We start from the raw sequence: 23675 nt of genomic DNA on the forward strand, positions 1-23675 counted from the left end.
GAGTTTGAAGTTATCATCTAGTGCATAATATGCATCACATACAGGAATGCTACTGTAATGGAAATCACAACATGGGCTCAGGAATACTTCCAGAAAACATTGTCTGTGAACACAATCCACCGTGCCGTTGCTGGCTAAAACTCTATAGGTCAAAAAAGAAGCCATATCTAAACATGATCCAGAAGCGCAGGCATTTTCTCTGGGCCAAGGCTCAATTAAAATGGACTGTGGCAAAGTGGAAAATTGTTCTGTGGTCAGACGAATCAAAATTTGAAGTTCTTTTTGGAAAACTGGGATGCCATGTCATTCGGACTAAAGAGGACAAGGACAACCTGAGCTGTTATCAGCGCTCAGTTCAGAAGCCTGCATCTCTGATGGTATGGGCTTGCATGAGTGCGTGTGGCATGGGCAGCTTACACATCTGGAAAGGTACCATCAATGCTGAAAGGTATATCCAAGTTCTAGCACAACATATGCTCCCATCCAGATGTCATCTCTTTCAGGGAAGACCTTGCATTTTCCAAACATGACAATGCCAGACCACATACTGCATCAATTACAACATCATGGCTGTGTAGAAGAAGGATCCGGGTACTGAAATGGCCAGCCTGCAGTCCAGATCTTTCACCCATAGAAAACATTTGGCGCATCATAAAAGAGGAAGATGCGACAAAGAAGACCTAAGACAGTTGAGCAACTAGAAGCCTGTATTAGACCAGAATGGGACAACATTCCTATTCCTAAACTTGAGCAACTTGTCTCCTCAGTCCCCAGACGTTTGCAGACTGTTTGCAGAAAGAAGAGGGGATGCCACACAGTGGTAAACATGGCCTTGTCCCAACTTTTTTGAGATGTGTTGATGCCATGAAATTTAAAATCAACTTATTTTTCCCTTAAAATGATACATTTTCTCAGTTTAAACATTTGATATGTCATCTATGTTGTATTCTGAATAAAATAATAAAATTTGAAACTTCCACATCATTGCATTCTGTTTTTATTCACAATTTGTACAGTGTCCCAACTTTTTTGGAATCGGGTTTGTATTATAAACTTTGCTTGTTTGTGGTGATGGATTCCAAAATGTCATGATCACTGTTCTCTGTCATACGTTTTGCAACCCGGGTTGTCACCATAGTCCTGACTTTACTTTTTTCTGACAAGGAGAAGGGGGTGAGGAGGCCAAAATTCAGTAGTCACGGTTCGCTACTGGGCAAAAGTTAAACATTAAAAAATAGCTAAACATTAAATCCACGAGAAACACTTTTGCTGCATTGTTGTCTGTTCGGCAAATCTTTCACTTTAATCAATACACCCTCTGATTTAGAATCCTACAGGGCTACTTTTGGAGAGTTATATTAAATGGATTGTAGTCAAAGACTATTTGTGCTGATTATACGAAAACGAGGTGGCAATTTCTCCCTGGGGAGGAAACACTGAGGGCAACAGAGCCATTATGGCATCACGGTCCATTCCACTGCCCCGCTCGTCCCTGGGAGCCTCGTTACGGGACAAAGCAACAATCAAAACACAACCATAACACATTAGAGGCCCCAGAAAGCCTGCTTACAGGTGGAAGCACAGCTGAGGAAAAACAGACCAGCTGTACTGTGGGTTGTAAACTTTTAAAAGGTCAAAGAGTCTGAATGATCGCTCATCAGAGAGCGCTTGATTTTCCTTCCTCGCTCTTTGTGTTTTCACTCTATTACAATCTCTTTGAACCATTACTTTTGCTACCTTCCCGTAGCTCTCACACTCTGCATGCAATGCGGCGTCAGAGAATCATTACAATCACCTAATCACTACGGCGGCTCTGCGCCCTTGCAGGAGTGTGTTTGATTAAACATGCTTCAGTCTGAGCATCTTTGATTAGCTAGACGGAAAGACAGAGAGAGAGAGACAGTGAAAGACAGGACTTGAGAAAATTAAAGAGTGAGAAAGCAAGAGGAGACAGATAAGAGAAAGACATCCTAAGTCACTGCTGCAGTTAGAAAGTGTGTTGCCATAGAAACCGGTTGCGGGCTGTAAGGTGAAGGAGGGCACTGCGGAGTACACTGTGCATTCCCGATCAACCTGAGACCCCAGCATCTTTCACTTCATGTCTGTTCATGACTGTGCACGTGTATGTCAGGTTTCATGATCAATCATAATTGTTGATTATTTCTCTGGATATTGCAATCACAGTTATTCTGATTCCATGGTTTACATTTATAAACTTACTTTGTGTTAGGCAACTGTTTTATTTATTTATTATAGGCTTCGCATCTAGATCAAGCCGAGAACTGTTACTGAATCAATCAGACAATCAAGAAAATCACTGTCCTTCTCAGCAGCAGGAAAAAACAAAGCTGTTGAATTTTGAATAAATTATACACAGGCACTGTGCAATGCGACAATACTAGAACACTCCAATCCCATTATAATCAGCAAAGCTGTTTATCAATAAAGGCCTTCTGAAGCGAAGCAATGCATTTGTGTAAAAAAAATCCACATTTAACAAGTTATGAAGTAAAACATATAGCTTCCACCAGACCGCCTTCCCTATTCAACTTACAGAAAAAGCTTAACTGACATGATGCCAGTTCTGTTTTTTCCGTAATTTGAATACGGAAGGCGATCTGGCAGAAGCTAGATATTTTACTTCATAACTTGTTAAATATGGATTTTTTTTTTTCACAAACGCATCGATTCGCTTCAGAAGGCCTTTATTAACCCCTGGAGCTGTGTGGAGTATGTACTTGTTGGTATCGCTCACTGCCATTATAAAGCTTGGATGCATCAGGATATTTATTAATATAACTCCATAGTCATACACGTAGGGTGAGTAAATCTTGTGGTAATTTTCATTTTAAAGTGAACTAATCCTTTAATATTCATTTAGAATATAGACAAACCTGTCTAGATTGGCAGTATGTTTAATCTGCCCTATATTAAACCATTCCTTTTTTGTTTTCTATTTTAAAAAAAAAATAACAGCATGTGAATCCCTCAATTTGCCACTTCTCTACTTCAAAGTTACATCAAAAACCACAAATCCCTTTACGCTAAGGCTAATAAATGTGTCACAGCCAGCTCATTTTTTAGTAGAACGAAATAACTCCACATTTCTCTGTCTCTGTCTCTGTCATTCATTCTGATAAGCAGTTTAAATGAGTTCATTGACTGAATGCTGTCTGTCATGGCACTGTAAAGAATTTTCATGTTTTATCACTTTTTACAAATTAACTTTTTTTTTTAACTTTTTACAAATCTGTAGATCAGCTTTGATTCACAAATGTTGTTTGGATAACATAATATTTTGAGTTTGTTGAATAAACTAATCTCTTTCTTTGTATCACCTGAAGTTTTTTGTTTAAATTAACTCTTTTTGAAAATTTTAAGGCAACCAGGTTAGGCTACTTACGTTAAAGGTGACCTATTATGCAAAATTCACTTTTGCATGGTGTTTGGACATAAATGTGTGTTGGCAGTGTGTGTACACAACTACCCTATAATGATAAAAATCCACCCACTCCTTTTTTTTTTTTTTTTTTAATCCCCATAAATCATAAGCAGTGTCTTAGAACAAGCCGTTTCCAGATCCCTGGCAGTGTGACGTCACATTAGCCACAGGCCCCACCCACGAATGTTGACAAACACTGTCGTTTTAACATAGAACCGCCCTGAGCGAGTTCACAGCGAGTTGTACACAGTCCGCCATTACTGCACTGACGAGAATAACTCCCAAGCATTTTAGGTGTTCTGTTGCTGGATGGATTAATCCACTTAGCTCTCTCCATTTACTCCCTAAATCTGAGCCGCTGAAGACGAGTTGGATTAATTTTGTTTTTGATGAAAATGGAACAATCTCAATGTCTGTGCGAATCATTTCACACCGGACTGCTTTGTGAATTAAACAGTTTGTGCTAAAATTTTGTTACTCAAGGATAGATCAGTAAACTGTTCGTGATCCAGCTTACAGTCTCCAGAATGACACTGGATACGGCAGTAATGAAGGTGAGAGCACTTTATTACAGTTCATTGGAGTTGATTTACGGATATAAAGTTTACCAGTTTATTAAGCACCACCCGAAAAGGCATAAGGTCTATATATATTTGTTTACTGTTGTTACGAGTGTTTCTGTGTACTTCGCTGTGTATCTTGATGATAATGCAAGGTAGAGAGAGTTATTTTAATGCACACTTGCAGTGTGTTTTATTAAGCTCTTACAGAGATTTTCTAGAGTGAAAACTGTTGCTTCATCTTTTGTGTGAAGTATCTTTATCTTGTGTGATTGATTGTGTCTTTAATCATTTCTTTGCATGATGTTAATCTAATGCCGCATCCACAATAGTACGTTTTATTTTAAAAATTAAATTTTCAAATGAAAATAACACTTTGGAAAGAATCATTCCATTTTCGCTGCAGGAAAACAACTGTGTGAGGGGTGAACGCAGCGACAAACCGTTTTGTATCGCTCCCGCATCCGATTGTGTAATTTTTAAGCATTTATGACAAAGACCTGCACTGATGCAGATACAGTATCATAATCTATCCATAAATACACACACCTTGTCATCTGCTTCTGACGCTGGCGCTGCAGAGTGTGGACTACATAACACGCTGAATAACGCTAAAGATTTTTTGCAGGATTCTTTTTGAATATAAAGTTCAAAAGAAAATAATTTATTGGAAATGTAAATAATTTGTAACCTTATAAATGACTTTACTGTCACTTGTGACCAGTTTAATGCATCCTTTCAGAAAAAAAATGTTACTTTTTCAAAAAACAACGGGAAAAAAAGCTGACCCCAAACTTTTGAAAGGTTCTATATACGGTTATCTATCTCCAAAAGAGAGAAGTCCAGTCCAACTCAAAGAATTAAATTTTTATAGGAGAATAGAGATATAGCAACATTTATTATTATAAACTTTATTTATACATAATGAAATATAAATAGGTAATTAATAAATATAATAGCATTGTTATCTAGAGCCCATACATTAGTGTTATCTTCTTGTTTTCTCAAAAAAAAAAAAAACTCAAATCACTTGTTTATGGAGATCACAAAGTCAAAGACAAAAAATAATAGTGTGTGACCTCTTTGGCCTTCCATATTGTGCTGCTGTGATTCCTAGGAACTGAAATGCTGTTTATTTTTAATTAGCACTGTGAATTGTTTAATTAATACTCTTGTGAAATAACCGTTGCTGCATATTTCCACACAGTTTTTTTTTACAGCTTCAGTTCCACACACAAAAAAAATGCACATGTAGATGGACTCCTGGACTGACTCAAGCCACGGTCACACTAGACTTTGAACGTGCGAAATTTCATCGGATGCTGCAATGTTGTGATATGACTTCACGGTCTACAGCATCTTTTTTTATAAACATGAATTCAACATATAACATATAGTAATACATGCAAAATGTAAAAATATATACAACCTACTTGACTTTACTACAAAAAAATAATTCTTTTATTTCAGCCAAGAGGTCATGCCATGACAAATCGATCTACTGGTCACACTCGAGTTGTCAAAAGTACCGACTTGGGTACCAAGTTGATACTGAAATTTTAAAAATGTGACATTTTGAGCACTGTTTGAGCGGATTCGTAAACACCTCTGATTGGCCATTGTGTTCACGTGCTTATCGGATGTGTCTGTGATTGGCTACAATGATCAACGCACGGGAGCATTTGAAAGCACACGGAAGTGTTTGAATTTGAAACTGGAGCGGGAGCGTTTGAAAACAGACATCTATCAGTGGACTGGTCCGTGATAGACACCTACTTTCGAACTCTCCCATGTGTATCTGTGTAAGTGCTCGGTGAAGAGCGTCATTGATGACTAGAAGCGTTGATCATGGAAGCCAATCACAGACATAAGTGAGTAAACACAATGGCCAATCAGAGGTGTTTACGAATCCGCTCAACAGCGCTCAAAGCATCACGTTTTTAAAATTTCAGTACCGACCTGGTACCGAAGCCGGTACTTTTGACAACTCTAGGTCGCACGTCTTCAGGTGATGCAAATTCGAAGATCAGAGTTTACCAAACTTGAACATTGAAACTTTTCCCACGAGCTTGCATTTGCGGTCTGATGCATGCGTATGAATGGAAGTCAATGGGAAGAAAAGTGCAGTGTGACCACACCTTTATTCTCTATAACTGTTTTGATTTTTTTCCCCCAGCTGCATAGGACCAAAACATGACCATGCATTTGTGAAGTTTGAGTGATTAGAGAAAACTAAACTCACCGTGTGATGCAAAGCACTACAAGGCAGATAATGGCCACCTGCAGAGCTCCAATGATGGATGCGATCAGAACGTAACGCAGTTTTCCTGAACCAGGTACCACGTACATCACATTATAGTCCTTCCTGTCACACTGCGGCCCTATGAAGCCCGAATGACAACTGGAAAACACACACAGAAGATAAAATGTCAGAGTTTAAAGCAAAGAGAAGATGGACATAATCAATAGACTATTTCAGCAGACCCCATGACATCGGGTAGCGTGTGTGTCGATGTGATGAAAGAGGGCAGTGAAAGAGAGTGTGTATAATCACATGGCAGTAGGATGTTGATGCCACTGTTTGTGGATAATTACTAGGCATTCAGTGTTTATAGGTGCAAAAAAGCAGTGGAAGTGTGTGTGTGTGTGTGTGTGTGTGTGTGTGTGTGTGTGTATGTGGGAGTGAGTGTGCAGCAGGGAACTGGTGCACACTGGGAAAAACATAGTCTTGTTTAATTAGAGCCTCGACCTCTCAGAGGAGGCGGTTAAAGGGACACCTGCCAGCCGTCTCACACACACACACAGCTGGTAGGAATGAGTCATCTTCCAGGCGCATACACAATATCTGTTCTCTTTTTCTCCTTCCTTCACACTTTTTCCTTCACATCTTTCCTTTTCACATCTTCTCTCATTCCTCATTTTCTCCCCTGCTTTTGTCTTCTTACCACTTCTCCAAAATCAATCTCACACTGTCCTTTAAAGAGTCTGTGGGTGTGTGGGTGAGGAAGAAGGAAGAGTTTCATATGTTGTATGTGTCGTGTGGCGTGGTTACCTGCAGGTGGGGGGCGAGAGGTTGCTAGGATACTCGCATTCTCCATGGACACAGTAGTTCTTGTAACGCTCTGGACAGGGGATATAAAGACCCCATGGTACCTCGCTCACCTGGTCTTTCTCTTCTAAACACACCCAGAAAAAGAGAGAGAGAGAGAGGAAGACTGTTGTAATTCTGCAACCATGTTTATGTTTGTCAGGTTAGTTGTTGTAAAGGGCTGGTTCGTGGTGGCCTTGATGAGATCATGAAAGTGGCGTAAAAATTGTCATAACATAAAAAAAGATCAAAAGAACCGCTGCAAACATGACAAGTGGTTTGCGCGGTGACAAATTGACACCCACCACCAGCCAAATCAAGCTATTTTTTTGCAGTCTACCATACAATTTGGCAAGTGACTCAGATTGTTAAAGCCACACATTTGATTTTGTTTTTGAGAAAAAGCTTTTCCTTTAAAACATGCATAAGAATTCAAAAGGTTCACTTTATTTTCAAATTTGCATAATTACACATATTTTTGATGGTCTTATATTTAAATAAATAATAAATATATATATTACTAAAGGAGTTCCCATGTATGCTGGTTGACATGTATGGCTGGTTGCTGGCTGCTTTTCTTTACCATTTACAATTCTTTTAAAATTAACTCATTTAAAATAACAATTTTAGTTTCATAAAGAGATGCATATTTAGCAAATCAATCAATCAATCAATCAATCAATCAATCAATCAATCAATCAATAAAACTTTTCCCAGTCCTCTTACAAGACCTGTGATAGAGGCCCTGTTCATCTGGTATTAAAGGTGCCCTAGAATTAAAAATTGAATTTACCTTGGCATAGTTGAGTTCAGTACATGGAAATGACATACAGTGAGTCTCAAACACCATTGTTTCCTCCTTCTTGTGTAAATTTGATTTGTTTAAAAGACCTCCGAAGAACAGGCGAATCTCAACATAACACCGACTGTTACGTAACAGTCGGGATCATTAATATGTACGACCCCAATATTTGCATATGCCAGCTCATGTTCAAGGCATTAGACAAGGGCAGCCAGTATTAATGTCTGGATCTGTGCACAGCAGAATCATCAGACTAGGTAAGCAAGCAAGAACAATAGCGAAAAATGGCAGATGGAGCAATAATAACTGACATGATCCATGATATCATGAAATTTTTAGTGATATTTGTGAATTGTCTTTCTAAATGTTTCGTTAGCATGTTGCTAATGTACTGTTAAATGTGGTTAAAGTTACCATTGTTTCTTACTGTATTCACGGAGACAAGAGCTGTCGCTATTTTCATTTTTAAACACTTGCAGTCTGTATAATTCATAAACACAACTTCATTCTTTATAAATCTCTCCAACAGTGTGTAATGTTAGCTTTAGCCACGGAGCACTATCAAACTCATTCAGAATCAAATGTAAACATCCAAATAAATACCAGACTTACGCGATTAGACATGCTGCATGATGAACACTTTGTAAAGATCCATTTTGAGGGTTATATTAGCTGTGTGAACTTTGTTTATGCTGTTTAAGGCAAGCGCGAGCCCCTGGGGCGGGGAGCGCAAGAATTAAAGGGGCCGCAGCCTAAATCGGCTCATAGTTAATGATGCCCCAAAATAGGCAGTTAAAAAAATGAATTAAAAAAATCTATGGGGTATTTTGAGCTGAAACTTCACAGACACATTCAGGGGGCACCTTAGACTTATATTACATCTTTTGAAAAGACGTTCTACGGCACCTTTAAGATGCGTTTTGGTCGGATCACAAGTGGATGACATTAAATAAAGGTGTAAATAAATAAATGGGGTGTAAAACTTTTAAGCTTGTCCACTTTCGACCACTTCCAGAGGTAGTTGAAAGTGTTCGAACAGCCGATAAAGACTGCCTACTCTCCGCCTTCTGACAAAATAAACATTATGGGAAGCACGGTAGCCAGACGGGATTTAAACTTTGCCGGCTGAAGCCATGTGTTTGGTTTGAAGACAAAAAACGTTCTAAGCGCAATGTTCTCTAAATATTTCTGTTTTCTAATATGCACTTACCGGTGTTCGTAACGTGCTATTGGTATGTTTTCCCGTCGTCTCCGGTCACGTTCATATGTCGCAGTTATTTCGCCTATTAAATCAAAACTTCCAAAGAAGCCATACATTTACCCGCCCATAGACCGTCCCCTCGAAGAAATCAGGACGGAAATGGTCAAAAGTGGACAAAAGAGACAGATTAAAACACCAGGTGTAAACGGGAATGTGTTACCCTCATCCACTGGTGATCCGATCGACCAATACGCATCTTAATACCAGGTTTAAACAGGGCCAGAGTGCTGCAGGGATGACATATTTTTGTAAGCCAACCTGAAAGTTAGCATAACCCTGGTTTCCTCAACCAAAATCTAGTAGGATTTTACACTTTTTGTGACAAACGAACACAACTTTTATGAATTCTGAAGCATCGATACAGTGCCTGAAGTAAAAAGCTATATTTAGGCTTTAAACAATGCTTGCATGACTTCAACATCACCACCACTAAGCTTTTGACAACTTTTTCAGTCTTTATTTAAAATATAAAAGTTGGAATGTTGAGTTAGAATGTTTTGCAGGTCCATGAGTATAAACACAATGAGGATCTAATGAGTTTAACTGTTTGTTTAATGTCCCCGACAACCTCTGTATGTAGTCCCATTTAGCCGCTTGTTAGCAACCACCTTTTTTTTTTTAAGACATGTAAGAGGTGGAGTATTACCTATATATATTTTATGTTGTAGAATAAAACATAAGCTTCTGTTAAACACAGATTTCAGGCTTTCAACCAAAACCCCATTAACTTTTGTGAAGATAGAACCGAAGTTCAAAAATGCAAATGACTCATTCCTGCAGCACTCATATGTGAATGCGAATGAAATTTGAGAACTGTGGCGAAAGGAAAGGGTTCAGCAAATAATTTGATCTTTGATTTCAGTCTGTTCCTCATAGACCGCTCTAAAATAATTAGACTTGGCACAAAGAGGGTGAGTAAATGATGACAGAATCTTCATTTTTAGATGAGGTAGCCTTTCAAAAGACTTTTTTAAGAGAGTACAAAATTGTCTATAAATGGTGAGTAGAAAAGTGTGTGTGTGTGCGTGCAAGAGAGCATTTGAAGGGTATCCGTGTAAGTCAATGGAGGGATCAATGCTACAGCAGTGACACCACACCCTCCTCTGTTTACTCAATTAATCATAATCTTTCTTCCTTTCTTTTCTTCTCACTCTCAAACTCTCTCCTGACACTGTCTGTGAAGCAGGTCACACCACTCAGTCAAGCTGTCACACACACTGGGAGGTATCAGGGTACGGTGGCCTGTTGAGGACACATAAAGCAGGCTAGTTCTCCAGAGACTTACTGGTTTCAATATATGCTCCTTCACACCGCTCTGTTTATCACAGGAGAGGAGCGACACTGTTTTTAGAGCTGTTTTAGAACGTTTATGTTTGGTGCAGTTTGATTTATCTACACTTTTAGTGAATTTGAAATGAATAGTAGCCAGACTAATTTACTGAAGGAGAAAATTTCTTCTAATTTATCTATAAATGGGACTTTTAACAAAAGCAAAGTAATTTTCAATCCGAGTAGGTCAGAATTTAATTAACATCTGAGTGAGAAACATTGTTAACATGAAGCACTGCTGTACAAAAATCTTTGATAAACATTAATTTGATTTCTTTCCCAAAATGGGAAACTTAATGTACAAAAATGCAATGTGTTTTAAAAAGACAAAAAAAACATTAACCTATACTACTTCTCAATCGGTAAGATTTTTTTTTGTTTTTGTAAAAAGTCTCTTATGCTCAACAAAGCTATATTTATTTATTTTGTATTACATACAAAACAGTAATACTGTGAATATTATTACAAATTAAAAGTTTTTTATTTGAATACATTTTAAAACATCATTTATTCCTGTGATGTAAAGCTGGATTTTCAGCATCATTACTCCAGTCTTCAGTGTCACATGATCCTTCAGAAATCATTCTAATATGATGATTTGCTGCTCACTTCTTATTTTCAATTTTGTGCTGCTAAATATTTTTATGAAAACTACAATGCATTTTTTCAGGGTTGTTTGATTAATAGAAAGTTCAAAAGAATAGTATTTGTTTGATATATATATATATATATATATATATATATATATATATATATATATATATATATATATATATACACGTGTGTGTGTGTGTGTGTGTGTGTGAGTGTAAGTGCACGTGTGTGAGAGAGAGATGGTGTGTGAGGAGTAACTTTCCTCATAACCTCCTCAGATCATGAGCAGAATGAAAGTGATCAGACTCTCGGGCTGGAGCAGAGGGGAACACATTTGTGTTGAATAAATTGAGAGTTGAAACTGACCCTTACAATGTCCGAGGTATTTGACCTCAATCCTCTCCTGCTTCTGACATGACACCTCTTTCACCTGGCAGGGGTTGTCATAGGAACGGCCGTCTGATGCACAAACTGGATTAAAACTGATGTGAGAGCAATCAATGTTGCACACACACCTACAGAGAGAGAGAGAGAACATAGAGCAGAATAAACTTTACTGTCCACATGAGAAGGAAACTTACACCTGGGCTTTCTCAAAGAAAGAAGGGTGAGACAATAAATTCTCTATATAAGACTGTTTTATAGTTACTATATGTCCCAGGGCTTGTTTTAAATTTTTTTCTTTTTAAGGTATGTTTACAGGACAACAATGTATTAGAAACCAGAAAAGTTTTTCCTTTGCGTCTTTCGTGTACAGACGACAACGTTGTCAAACGATCCCCATTCACACAGATCCATGAAAATGACTAAAACGCTGTATTCTGCTGCCAGGCCAGTAGTTGGCGATGTCACTTTGTAAAGAAAAACTACACGCCTATAGACTGAACACATAATATGCATGCGCATGACATCACCATTTTCACAAATTTATCATTTACATGGAGACAATAAAGGTATAATTTTCAAAAACTTGCACTCTGAAACCAGTTTTCAAAAGTTAGCATTTTAGGCCACCCAAAATGCCAAAATATGTAAATTAACAGCCAAAACACATAAAAAGTTTTCTGTTTTTAGTTGAAAACTGTGTCATGTAAATGACTTAAATATGAAGAACACATTTAAACATTCTTGGGGAAAAATGTATACCATAATTTATTTGAACTACTTTTCACATACCTTTTTGTAGACTTTATTATTTTAGTATCATTAATATTTTGAATTAGTCTAGGGTTCTAGAATTATTATTATTATTTTTTTTTTTTAGGGTTTTAGTTTTAGTTAAATAATAACCCTGTCCCAGACAGACTTCTTAAAATATGAAAATCTGCCATAAAAGTATTAACTGATTTTTAAACTAAAAAATAAAAATAAGGAAATATATAAAATATATAACCATTTTAATATGTATTATATGAAAATGATTTACATAAAATGTATCACTTTGTTCGTCATCATTTCCATCTCAAACAACAGTTTTGTCCATGATAAGGTTTTACAAAAGTTACTGTACTTCATTACCAAAAAGACAACAATGTCAGTGTGCATACATGATATGAAATATGGGTAACATTTTACAATAAGGTTAATTTGTCAACATTAGTTAACTACATTAGTTAACATGAATTAATAATGAACTGCACTTCTACAGCATTTATTAATTTTTGTTAATGTTAATTTCAACATTTACTAATACATTATTGACATGATTTTTTTTAACTAACATTACCAAAGATTAAGAGATACTGTAACAAATGTATTGCTCATTGTTAGTTCATGTTAGTTAATACATTAACTAATGCTAATAAATGAGCCTTTTTGTAAAGTGTTACTGAAATATGAGATATGTGATGTACAGTATGAAGAATACAATACAAAGAAAATTCATAGTAAATATTAAATTTCCAATCAAGTTGTAATTATGTAAAATGTATGAAATATTATTTATGTGAATTTAGGATATATAATATTGGCAATATAAAGTAGTTTATTATTATGTCTCAAAAATGTCATTTCCATTGCTGTCATTTCCAACACGGAATCGGTGGTGATTTGTACGGAGCCCCTAAAGAGACATGGTGATGGAAAAAAATATAAAGGTCAATGCTTTTGCATTCTCTTGCAAATGTTTTGTGCAAAGGTTTTGCGAGCGAATGCAAAAGCATTGAAATATTATGTTTCCTCCCATCTCATTTTTTCCCCCATCACCATGTCCCTTTAGGGGCTCCGTAGATTTGAGAAGGTGGAAATGACATTTGTTCATGAGGGATCAGATGATGCATGTATATATCATCCACAGCTGGACATCCACAGTAGACAAATTTAATCAAGTAGTGAGTTTAATTCAAGTCCACATGGCCAAACGTGTTCCCAGAGTCAGAAAAACACCTATTAATAAATCTGATTCAGAATACAGTCAGAATAGAAAGCCATTTGTACGAACAAATCACAGCAAATCAAATACCAAGTATTAAAGGACTTAACAAATATAGAGACGTATTCAGGCACAATAACAAACAAACTAATTTGTTTCTGAGACATTCGAAATTGGAAGAGAAATGGTTTGATGCAGACAAGCGCATCCAACTTATAGGAAATGTTTCTTTGACCCTCGAATTTGTGAGACAGATACGTCTTGCACCATATCCATGATTTCTGCCTCTATTTGCCAAGTAATGAAACACATTCAGTTCAGCAGTTCCATTTAATATTCTGTTAAAATCTAGTTTTATGTAAGCAATATGTCATGAACTGCTGCTTTAGCAAAGCGAGAGCAGCAATGTCGAGGTAAAAATAAATGTGAGACAGCAGATGATCATTTGATAATGGAGTGAACAAAGGATTTTAATGATTTCAAAAAATAATTAAATTGAATAGCTAAATATTAAAAAAATATTACAACACATATGAAAAAGATTAGTTTTTAATAAGTCCGATACATGCAAAAACTTTTTCAGTCAAGAGGTGTAAGTGAATTTTAGTATTTAATGTTTGTTTTGTGAGCTGAATCATGGAAGCAGCAAACTGAACACAAAGTTTTATTGGATTGTTTTAGAACATGTACCCTACGCAACACCAGGATGTCAAGTCAAGTCAAGTCACCTTTATTTATATAGCGCTTTTTACAATGTAGATTGTGTCAAAGCAGCTTTACATTGATAACTGGTACATTATTTTGGCTGCACAGCAGCTCTTAAAGAATAGTGTCAATGCAGGCAGATCAAAGCACAGTTGAATATCAAATGTCAAGTGTCCCCAACTAAGCAAACCAAAGGCGACAGCGGCAAGGAAAGGATGTCAGACACCATGTGATTCTTTATGTGATTACGAAAAGCAACCACTGACTCATTTCATTCAAATGAAACGATTTGTGCAAATGCATCACCATTCCTGATAAGAGTTCATGTAAGCACTTACAAATAGATGCACACAGATTCTTCATTTATTCAAGCATAATTACTTCAATTGTATCTTTCAGTTTACTTTGCATTGTGTGTGCAGTTTATCTGTTCATTTATTTATCAGTTCTGCCAGACACTCCATTACTGGAGATTTCTGCTATCCTTGTCTCTCCCTCTCTTGTACTTGCAGCCTGAGATATTTATCTATCTGGATGAACTTCGATATCGCCATCTGTTTGCCTGTGTGGTCTCAGATATATTGTTTTTTTAGCAAAATTGAGCTTGCCAGTTCTTATGTCTGCATGCGTCTTTATGGAAATGTTTGCATGTACAGAGGAGTCCAAATGTCTGAGACCAGTGGTGAAAAGTTACTATTTATCATTTTTGTAATTTAACTCTCTGATGCATTAGGATCATTAGAGATGTATAACTCTCACAATGAATAATTTGGAATTATTAATTCCATATTGTTAGATTTAAGTAGGTTAAAGTAGGTTTAAGTTTTAAAAAACATTAAGATCAGTGTTGTTATTGTTAGCTTAAACTAAATATTCAAAATAGTTGTTAATTAAAATAAATCTGAAATAAAATATACAAATTTGATGAAAAACATGAAATGTTGCATTGGCAATTGAAATAAAATAATTTGAAGTTGAAGTGTAAAATTACTAAACAGAAATAATTTTGAAAAACAAATCAAAGACAAAAGAACAAAAAATACCAAAAGTTAAACTGAATAATATTATTTAATATTAAATTAATATCAAAATATTAATAAATACTGTAATGGTATATAAATAATACTAAAATAATGCTGATTAATTATGTATGTTTTTAATGACCCTACAAGTTTGATTAAGCCTTCAAACTATGAGGAAAATATTTTATATCTTTTTAAATATGAAGGAAGAACAAAACACTAAACGTGATTAAGGTTTTTTTATCTGACAAAATGATTTGTCAAAAAAAGGCAAACTACAGGTTTTATTTTATAAAAAAAAAAATAATTTGAAAAAATAATAAAAACTCACAGGATAAAGCAGACAATGACCATAACATAATGAGTTATTAATATTTCATTGGTTCACTCATGTTTTGCATCCATAATTTCTTTGTATGACAGCCTGGCCAAAAATAATGTCTGCACAATTTGTCATGTTTCATTGCGTTATCACAAAAAAACAACAACAATTGACTCCAAGCAGAACTATGTAATATGCTTACAAAATGTTTTAATAATATTCTAATAAATTGTGTAGATGTCATTTCTTCTTAGGCCGGACATGACTTATGGCCACTACTATATATATATATATAAATATTTATAAAACGGTTAGTTCCTGTCCTTGATTCTGATTGGTCAATAGCTGTGTTTTATATCACTACACAACACCCTTAGCAACCACTCTTAGCAACGTAAACTGTATGTTCTCAATTGATATTGTTCATTGAAGTTTACTGTATAATGTAGAAGAGTATTGTGAGAAAAAGATCGAGTGAGCGAGTTTATTACCTGCATTCAGATTTAGCATTTTCCTTCAGGTCAGTCCTATGTTCATAATAAAAAATCTGTTTAAATATCTGATGTATTATCTTGTCCTTTTAACAGTTAAGGGGTTTTCCCGTTACTGACAGCGCTAGTCAAAGCATTTGTCAGTTGCGTCTTGTTCCGTGTTCACAGCAATTCAGTCTTTTCAATATAAAAGTCTTCGCTACTGACTGACACACTCATAAAGACAGTCTTTGCTGCCATCTAATGGCGTGAAAATGTAACTTCTGTTGTTCATGGTCAGGGACTATTTTTTCTGGCGGAAGGAAGGCTTTTAGAAAAAGTTTACTTCATGAAAGTTGCATTGATACATATTTTTGGCTTTAATATTTGTATTGTGTGGTAACCGTTTTATAAAAGCAATAAGGTACTCAAGGCTAGTGCTGTATCATGAATAAGCCACGGCTGAAGGGGTTGCAGGCACTCCGCTTCACGTCATGCCTAACAACGCCCTTCAGCCATGACTTCAGCCATGACTTATTCACGATACAGCACAGCCTCTCATACCTTACTGCTTATATATATAATATGCACATTTTATGTCAAGATGTTTCTTTGGTTGTATTAAAAAATAATAATAAATATATTATTATATTATAATATAATAAAAAAAATACTAAAATGATTATATAATATATTATAATATAATAAAAAAATACTAAAATGATTTGTTTTCTAGGTATAATGTTTATTTTCATGATGTAATGTTTGTTTGAATCACAGATGTGGTTTCAGGCTTTTGTACCAAACTGTTTGTACTCATAACATTGAATATCAAAGAATTTCATATATAGTCATATTGCTAGTTCATAAGATGAAAGTGTGTGTGTGTGTGTCTGGAAAGTGTATAGCTAGCACCATAAAAGAATTACCACTTACAAATTCTTAGAGAGAGAAAAAAAGAGAAAACGCTCTTACCACATACATTTGTTAGATCTCATCTGTCGAATATACTGCCGAGCACTTCATCTCTAAGTCTGGTATTGATTTATAAACCTCCTCTGTAATATTTCTAATCCCTCCATATATGCCCAGACCAGACCTGGCTGGTAGCATTTGGCCACACATACACAAGACAAAGCAACATGAACCATGTTTGACTCTCACTTATCCACACTTATGTTCTCACACAACCATTTGACACAAAACACACACACACACACACACACACTAGATGTGCTTCTTGAAACAGCATGCTTTGAAGCAGATTCAATGCATTTCCACTGAGCTGAAGTAAATGTGATTAGAGGGTATGAATTGATTACTGTTGGCTAGAGCTGGATTTCTATGCTATAGGACCAGGCCGCATCAATGCTTGCAGATGTAGCTGCTAATTGGTTATCAGACACAACACGCACATACAAATAGATTCCAGGGGGAATGAAAGGTAAAGAAAGAGAGGGAGTGATGGAGAGAGGACTTCTATAACGTCTGGAATTACAGCTCTGCAAATCAATCCAGCACACTCACTGTTCACTGTGGCTGATGGAAACTATATTTTCTAATTTTTCACAGCTTTCCAAAAATATAATTGATGAAAGCAACTTAGAAAGGATCAGTAGGGATTTCATGACTCTCAAAGATATACTTAATCTTGTGGAATTGGAGCAGCTATATTTGGTTTAAAGATTCCCTGCATATTAAACCACAAAAATCTACAGCGACTGTAACGCACAAACATTTTCTAACAGGCCATATTCTATACATCCGTAGCTTTTTTCACCCTTAAAGGGATAGTTCACCCAAAAATGAAAATTATCCCATGATTTAGTCACCCTCAAGCCATCCTAGGTGTATATGACTATCTTCTTTCAGACAAACACGATCAGAGATATATTTAAAAATATCCTTAGTCCTCCAAGGTTTATAATGGTTGTTTTTGGATTTTGAAGCCTCCATCCATGATAAAAGTAATCCATACGGCTCCAGGGGGTTAATAAAGGCCTTCAGAAGTGAAGCGATGCGTTTTTGTAAGAAAAACCTCCATATTTAAAACTTTATAAATTCAAATAATCAGCTTCTAGCAGACGACTGTACACATACTGCACAATTCGCCAAATGAGTAACCCCTGATGCGATGTATGACGCAGGATGTAGGAGTAGCGTAAGTTTAGACGCCACTTGCAGTTCAAACAAATAGGGCTGTGCGACAAACTCAAACTCCTTTTCTCTTATATCGAAATCCTCTGACATTTCTCTTTAAAAATGATTGTTTTAGATTTCTAATTTGTGTAATTGTAAAATGCTAATTGTTATAGTTATTAAAGTTTTAAATATGGATATTTTTCTTACAAAAACCCATCGCTTCTTCAGAAAGCCTTTATTAACCCCTGGAGCCACATGGATTACTTTTATTATGAATGGATGCATTTTTTTTTTTTGCCTTCAAAATGTGGCCCCCCATTCACAATTATTATAACTCTTGGAGGAGCAAGGATATTTTAAAATATATCTATCTCCAATTGTGTTCCTATGAAAGGACATATACACCTAGGATTGCTTGCGGGTGAGTAAATCATGGGATAATTTAAATTTTTTGGGTGAACTGTCCCTTTAAGTTTGTAAGTTTTTTTGCACCAAAACAAAACCCACACTCTCTGACCCTTATTAAACAGGCTAATTTAAATGTTGTTAATTTAAATGTATTTACTTTCTTATTTTGTGTACAGGTGCTGGTCATATAATTAGAATATCATCAAAAAGTTGATTTATTTCACTAATTCCATTCAAAAAATGAAACTTGTATATTATATTCATTCATTACACACAGACTGATATATTTCAAATGTTTATTTCTTTTAATTTTGATGATTATAACTGACAACTAAGGAAAATTCCAAATTCAGTATCTCAGAAAATTAGAATATTGTGAAAAGGTTCAATATTGAAGACACCTGGTGCCACACTCTAATCAGCTAATTAACTCAAAACACCTGCAAAGGCCTTTAACTGGTCTCTCAGTCTAGTTCTGTAGGCTACACAATCATGTGGAAGACTGCTGACTTGACAGTTGTCCAAAAGACGACCATTGACACCTTGCACAAGGAGGGCAAGACACAAAAGGTCATTGCAAAAGAGGCTGGCTGTTCACAGAGCTCTGTGTCCAAGCACATTAATAGAGAGCTGAAGGAAAGGAAAAGATGTGGTAGAAAAAAGTGTACAAGCAATAGAAATAACCGCACCCTGGAGAGGATTGTGAAACAAAACCCATTCAAAAATGTGGGGGAGATTCACAAAGAGTGGACTGCAGCTGGAGTCAGTGCTTCAAGAACCACTACGCACAGACGTATGCAAGACATGGGTTTCAGCTGTCGCATTCCTTGTGTCAAGCCACTCTTGAACAACAGACAGCGTCAGAAGCGTCTAAAGACAAAAAGGACTGGACTGCTGCTGAGAGGTCCAAAGTTATGTTCTCTGATGAAAGTAAATTTTGCATTTCCTTTGGAAATCAGGGTCCCAGAGTGTGGAGGAAGAGAGGAGAGGCACACAATCCACGTTGCTTGAGGTCCAGTGTAAAGTTTCCACAGTCAGTGATGGTTTGGGGTGCCATGTCATCTGCTGGTGTTGGTCCACTGTGTTTTCTGAGGTCCAAGGTCAACACAGCCGTATACCAGGAAGTTTTAGAGCACTTCATGCTTCCTGCTGCTGACCAACTTTAAGGAGATTTCATTTTCCAACAGGACTTGGCATCTGCACACAGTGCCAAAGCTACCAGTACCTGGTTTAAGGACCATGGTATCCCTGTTCTTAATTGGCCAGCAAACTCGCCTGACCTTAACCCCATAGATTTTATCGTGAAGAGGAAGATGTGATATGCCAGACCCAACAATGCAGAAGAGCTGAAGGCCACTATCAGAGCAACCTGGGCTCTCATAACACCTGAGCAGTGCCACAGACTGATCGACTCCATGCCACGCCGCATTGCTGCAGTAATTCAGGCAAAAGGAGCCCCAACTAAGTATTGAGTGCTGTACATGCTCATACTTTTCATGTTCATACTTTTCAGTTGGCCAAGATTTCTAAAAATCCTTTCTTTTTATTGGTCTTAAGTAATATTCTAATTTTCTGAGAATGAATTTGAACTGAATTTGGGATTTTCCTTAGTTGTCAGTTATAATCATCAAAATTAAAAGAAATAAACATTTGAAATATATCAGTCTGTGTATAATAAATAAATATAATATACAAGTTTCACTTTTTGAATGGAATTAGTGAAATAAATCAACTTTTTGATGATATTCTAATTATATGACCAGCACCTGTATGTTTACACTGCCGTTCTAAAGTTTGGGGTCAGTAAGATTTAGTAATATTTTTAAAGACGTCTCTTATATGCTTCTGCACCAAGGCTGCATTTATTTTATCAAAACAACAGTAAAAACAGTAATATTGTAAAATAACTGTTTATTATAAATTGTTTATTTTAAAATCTAATTTACTCTTGTTGATGGCAAAGCTGAATTTTCAGCATCATTACTCCAGTCTTCAGTGTCACATGATCTTTCACAAATCTTTCTAATATGCTGATCTGATCTTTTGTCATATAAGAGGTCTTTGTACCATTAAAACATCTTGCAAGTTTCATAGTTTAAAACCTCCTCCTCATTATAAACAAAGCATTTATTTAATGAAGCTCAAAAAACAGCTCATTTTGATATTTGGTGACCTGTGACATCACATGGTCAAATACATTTGCATATGACTGCCTCCAGAGCAAGACATCAACGAATAGTTATACATCATCGCACCATAGGCCCCGCCCGCTGGCATTCAGTCGCCGGCATTGGCATTGGCAACGGTTGGCATTTTTCTACACTGGATGTGAACTTCACATCAAAGGCAAATAGAATCCATTATAATCACTGATGCTGTCTACAGTATACAGCTGCGCATGCAATTTCTGACGTACTCCACTTGCTTGAGTCTGTCGATAACAGGACAAATGAAAGAGTGAAAGAACGTTTGCTTTGACGCGTCCTGTTTAAACAGCTTGTTTGTCTCTGTACAGACTCTGGATCGTGTCGGATTATATGTTTGTTCGGAGCATTTTGTTTTGTCAGCGAGGCTCAGTGTAATGGAGAGTTCACAAAGAAACTTTTGTTGAAAGATGAAACAGCCAACTAGACTGGATCTGACAGCAGCTGCATCACAAACAACAAGAAAATGATTTCATAATGCTTTATCTGAAAATTACTTTTTTTTTCATATATGGGTTTTTTTTGTGTGTGTGAGTGTGCATTATTATTAACATTTATAAGTGAAGTTCAAGGAACATATTATTTAAAAAATCTATGTCATGACCCCTTTAAAACATTTGTGCTGCTTAATATTTTTGTGGAAACACCACAAAAAAAAAAAGACTGTGAAAGACTTAAAAACTGTGAAAACGAAGAAGCACCTATAATATACACTTTCTGTAGACATTGTGTACCTGAAACAGAGAAAGTAGAACACATCTTTCAGAGTAATCAGCAGAATGAGGGGAGAGGTGTGACTGCAGAAGAATAAGCCCTTGATTTCACAGTAAAAAATTGAGCTACTGTTCTGACATGTAATTGGCAGGTGTGGCACAGATCTTTTTGTAGTGCTGCTAAATGACATTATCTTTGGTCAGTAATGGAAAAAAGTCAAACGGGGTAAAAAATAATATGAAATGGCTCCTGACACTTTCCGTGACATTTCTAAATCATTAGAGGCACAAATCCTACAAATGCTTTCGTAGTGAGAACGATTAGATACTATTAGATAAATTATTATTTAACATAAAATTTACTTAATGTCGTCATTTTGACATATGATGAATTGATATTAAGTTCACTGCAGTAAATTAACCAATTAAGTACCAGAAAATAGAAAATGTAACATTCTTTAAAATGGCTAGATTAATGAAATAACATCATTTCACATTTTATACAAATTGAAGTTGACTGCACTAAGCAAGCGAATATATTTCTTTATGAAGTGTGTATTTATACAAAGTGCAAATAGGCCGCCTTGTTGGCAGAGGCTATTTACACTAACTCCGCCCACCAATATCTGATTGAGCCAGACAAAATTACTAAAGAAATTAGTTAAAAACAGGATCAGTGGTGTGGAAAGCCTTTTACCAAACTCATTCTTCACCCTTTTCCCATCGCATATCAACTCGGAATAGTGTTTTTTATAAATAAAAAATCTGTAATTATTAAAAAAATGTAATAAAGAAAGATATTTAATAGTGGGAATAAGTGTTTATCAGGTAGTACGGGAGGGCTTTAGGGACAGGGTCAAGTAATGTCCCATTAAGGCAACATCCTTTTATGATTTTATTAAATATAATCATATACACTGAATATATTGTTATTATTATGGCATGCTGTTTTATAATATACTACAGTCAAAGAGCGTTTTCTAAACGCTCAAATCATGACAAAAAAAAATATTTTTCAGGCTGGATCCAGCTAATGCGCATGCGCAGTCCTAAATGTGCGGCTCTTGTGTCTCATTTCGGAGGTGCGCGTCTGACTGTTTCTATAGGAACCGGGGCTTCAAACGGCTGCTGCAGTGACGCGATGACTTTGAGGCGTCTTGTGTTATTCTATAGTATTTGCTACAGTATCTGGCACTGTTTGCACTAAGTATAAATAGCATCTAACAACTATTTACACTTAGTGCAAATAAAATACTTTTTGTTGTTATTTGCACTTATATTTGATCTATTTCATTTGAAAGTTAATTTTGTTTATTGCAAATCAGGGTTTTACTGTAAACTGTTTTTAGACATGTTCCAAATTTCAGTGACAGGATTGCTAAAATGAAAAACTTTTTAATAATAGATAAATACAGTAGAAAACATATTTAGTTTGACCCCGCTGAGGCTGAAGGTTAAGCACATCTTTTCACTGAGCATTTGCTGAAAAACCAACAAGGAAATGAATTTATAAAAAGTTTCAGGGCCTGGAACACCCGCTTTTAACTGACCACATGAACCTTAACGTAGACACACTCACACACATGAACTGCCTCATTTCCCTTTTCATCTCTGTCTCTTTCTGACATTTTCTCCCTCAATCGTTCCTGTCCCTTTTTTCACATCTCTATCTCTCTCGGTCTCCCTCTGATCTGTCTGGTTAGTGTATTACCGTGAGGGATATTTGAATGGTAATTGCCCTCCCATGGTCCTGAGGTTTTAATCTGTCTGCGAGGGAAGAGGAACTCTATTAATTGAAGATGGAATTGCAGCAGAGAGCTGCACTCTTTTGCCCCTCCATCTCGTGGGTTTCCTGTCCACTATCCTGAACACTGGGCCTCGTACTAGGAAATAATACATCATCCTTCCAGACTGACAGAGAACTTGCCCTAACAGTCTGGCGACAATACAATTAACATTTACAATCTGCTCAGAATGCCACAGAATGCCAAGGGACAACATGTTAGTCAATGGGTTAAATAAATTACAAGGCTGAAATGAAACAGAAAAGAGAAACCTGAAACCTTGTCCATGTGAGAGTGATTACAACGGGGTCGGAATACTGACCTGGAATCGGTTTTTGCAATCTTTGCTATACATGCGGAAAGATGGGAGGTCGGTAAAGTTGATATGACATTGAAAACTGTTTTGTAAATGAATATTTCATCAAAATGTAATAACTTGCCTGCCTCTGAAATTAGTT

General features: G+C 36.2%; 1 protein-coding gene across 1 annotated transcript in view; it reads right to left on the reverse strand.

Moving 5' to 3' along the window:
• Positions 1-23675, reverse strand: part of tmeff2b (transmembrane protein with EGF-like and two follistatin-like domains 2b) — a 90893-nt gene that overhangs the window by 4227 nt on the left and 62991 nt on the right. The window contains exons 6-8 of the mRNA XM_048200430.1: positions 11443-11591; positions 7055-7178; positions 6245-6403 (exon numbers count right to left, since the gene is read on the reverse strand). Of these exons, the coding sequence (XP_048056387.1) occupies positions 6245-6403; positions 7055-7178; positions 11443-11591 (432 nt within the window). The remainder of the gene's footprint in view (positions 1-6244; positions 6404-7054; positions 7179-11442; positions 11592-23675) is intronic.

Source organism: Megalobrama amblycephala, linkage group LG8, assembly GCF_018812025.1.
Source record: "Megalobrama amblycephala isolate DHTTF-2021 linkage group LG8, ASM1881202v1, whole genome shotgun sequence".
In the NCBI taxonomy this organism is placed as follows: domain Eukaryota; kingdom Metazoa; phylum Chordata; class Actinopteri; order Cypriniformes; family Xenocyprididae; genus Megalobrama; species Megalobrama amblycephala.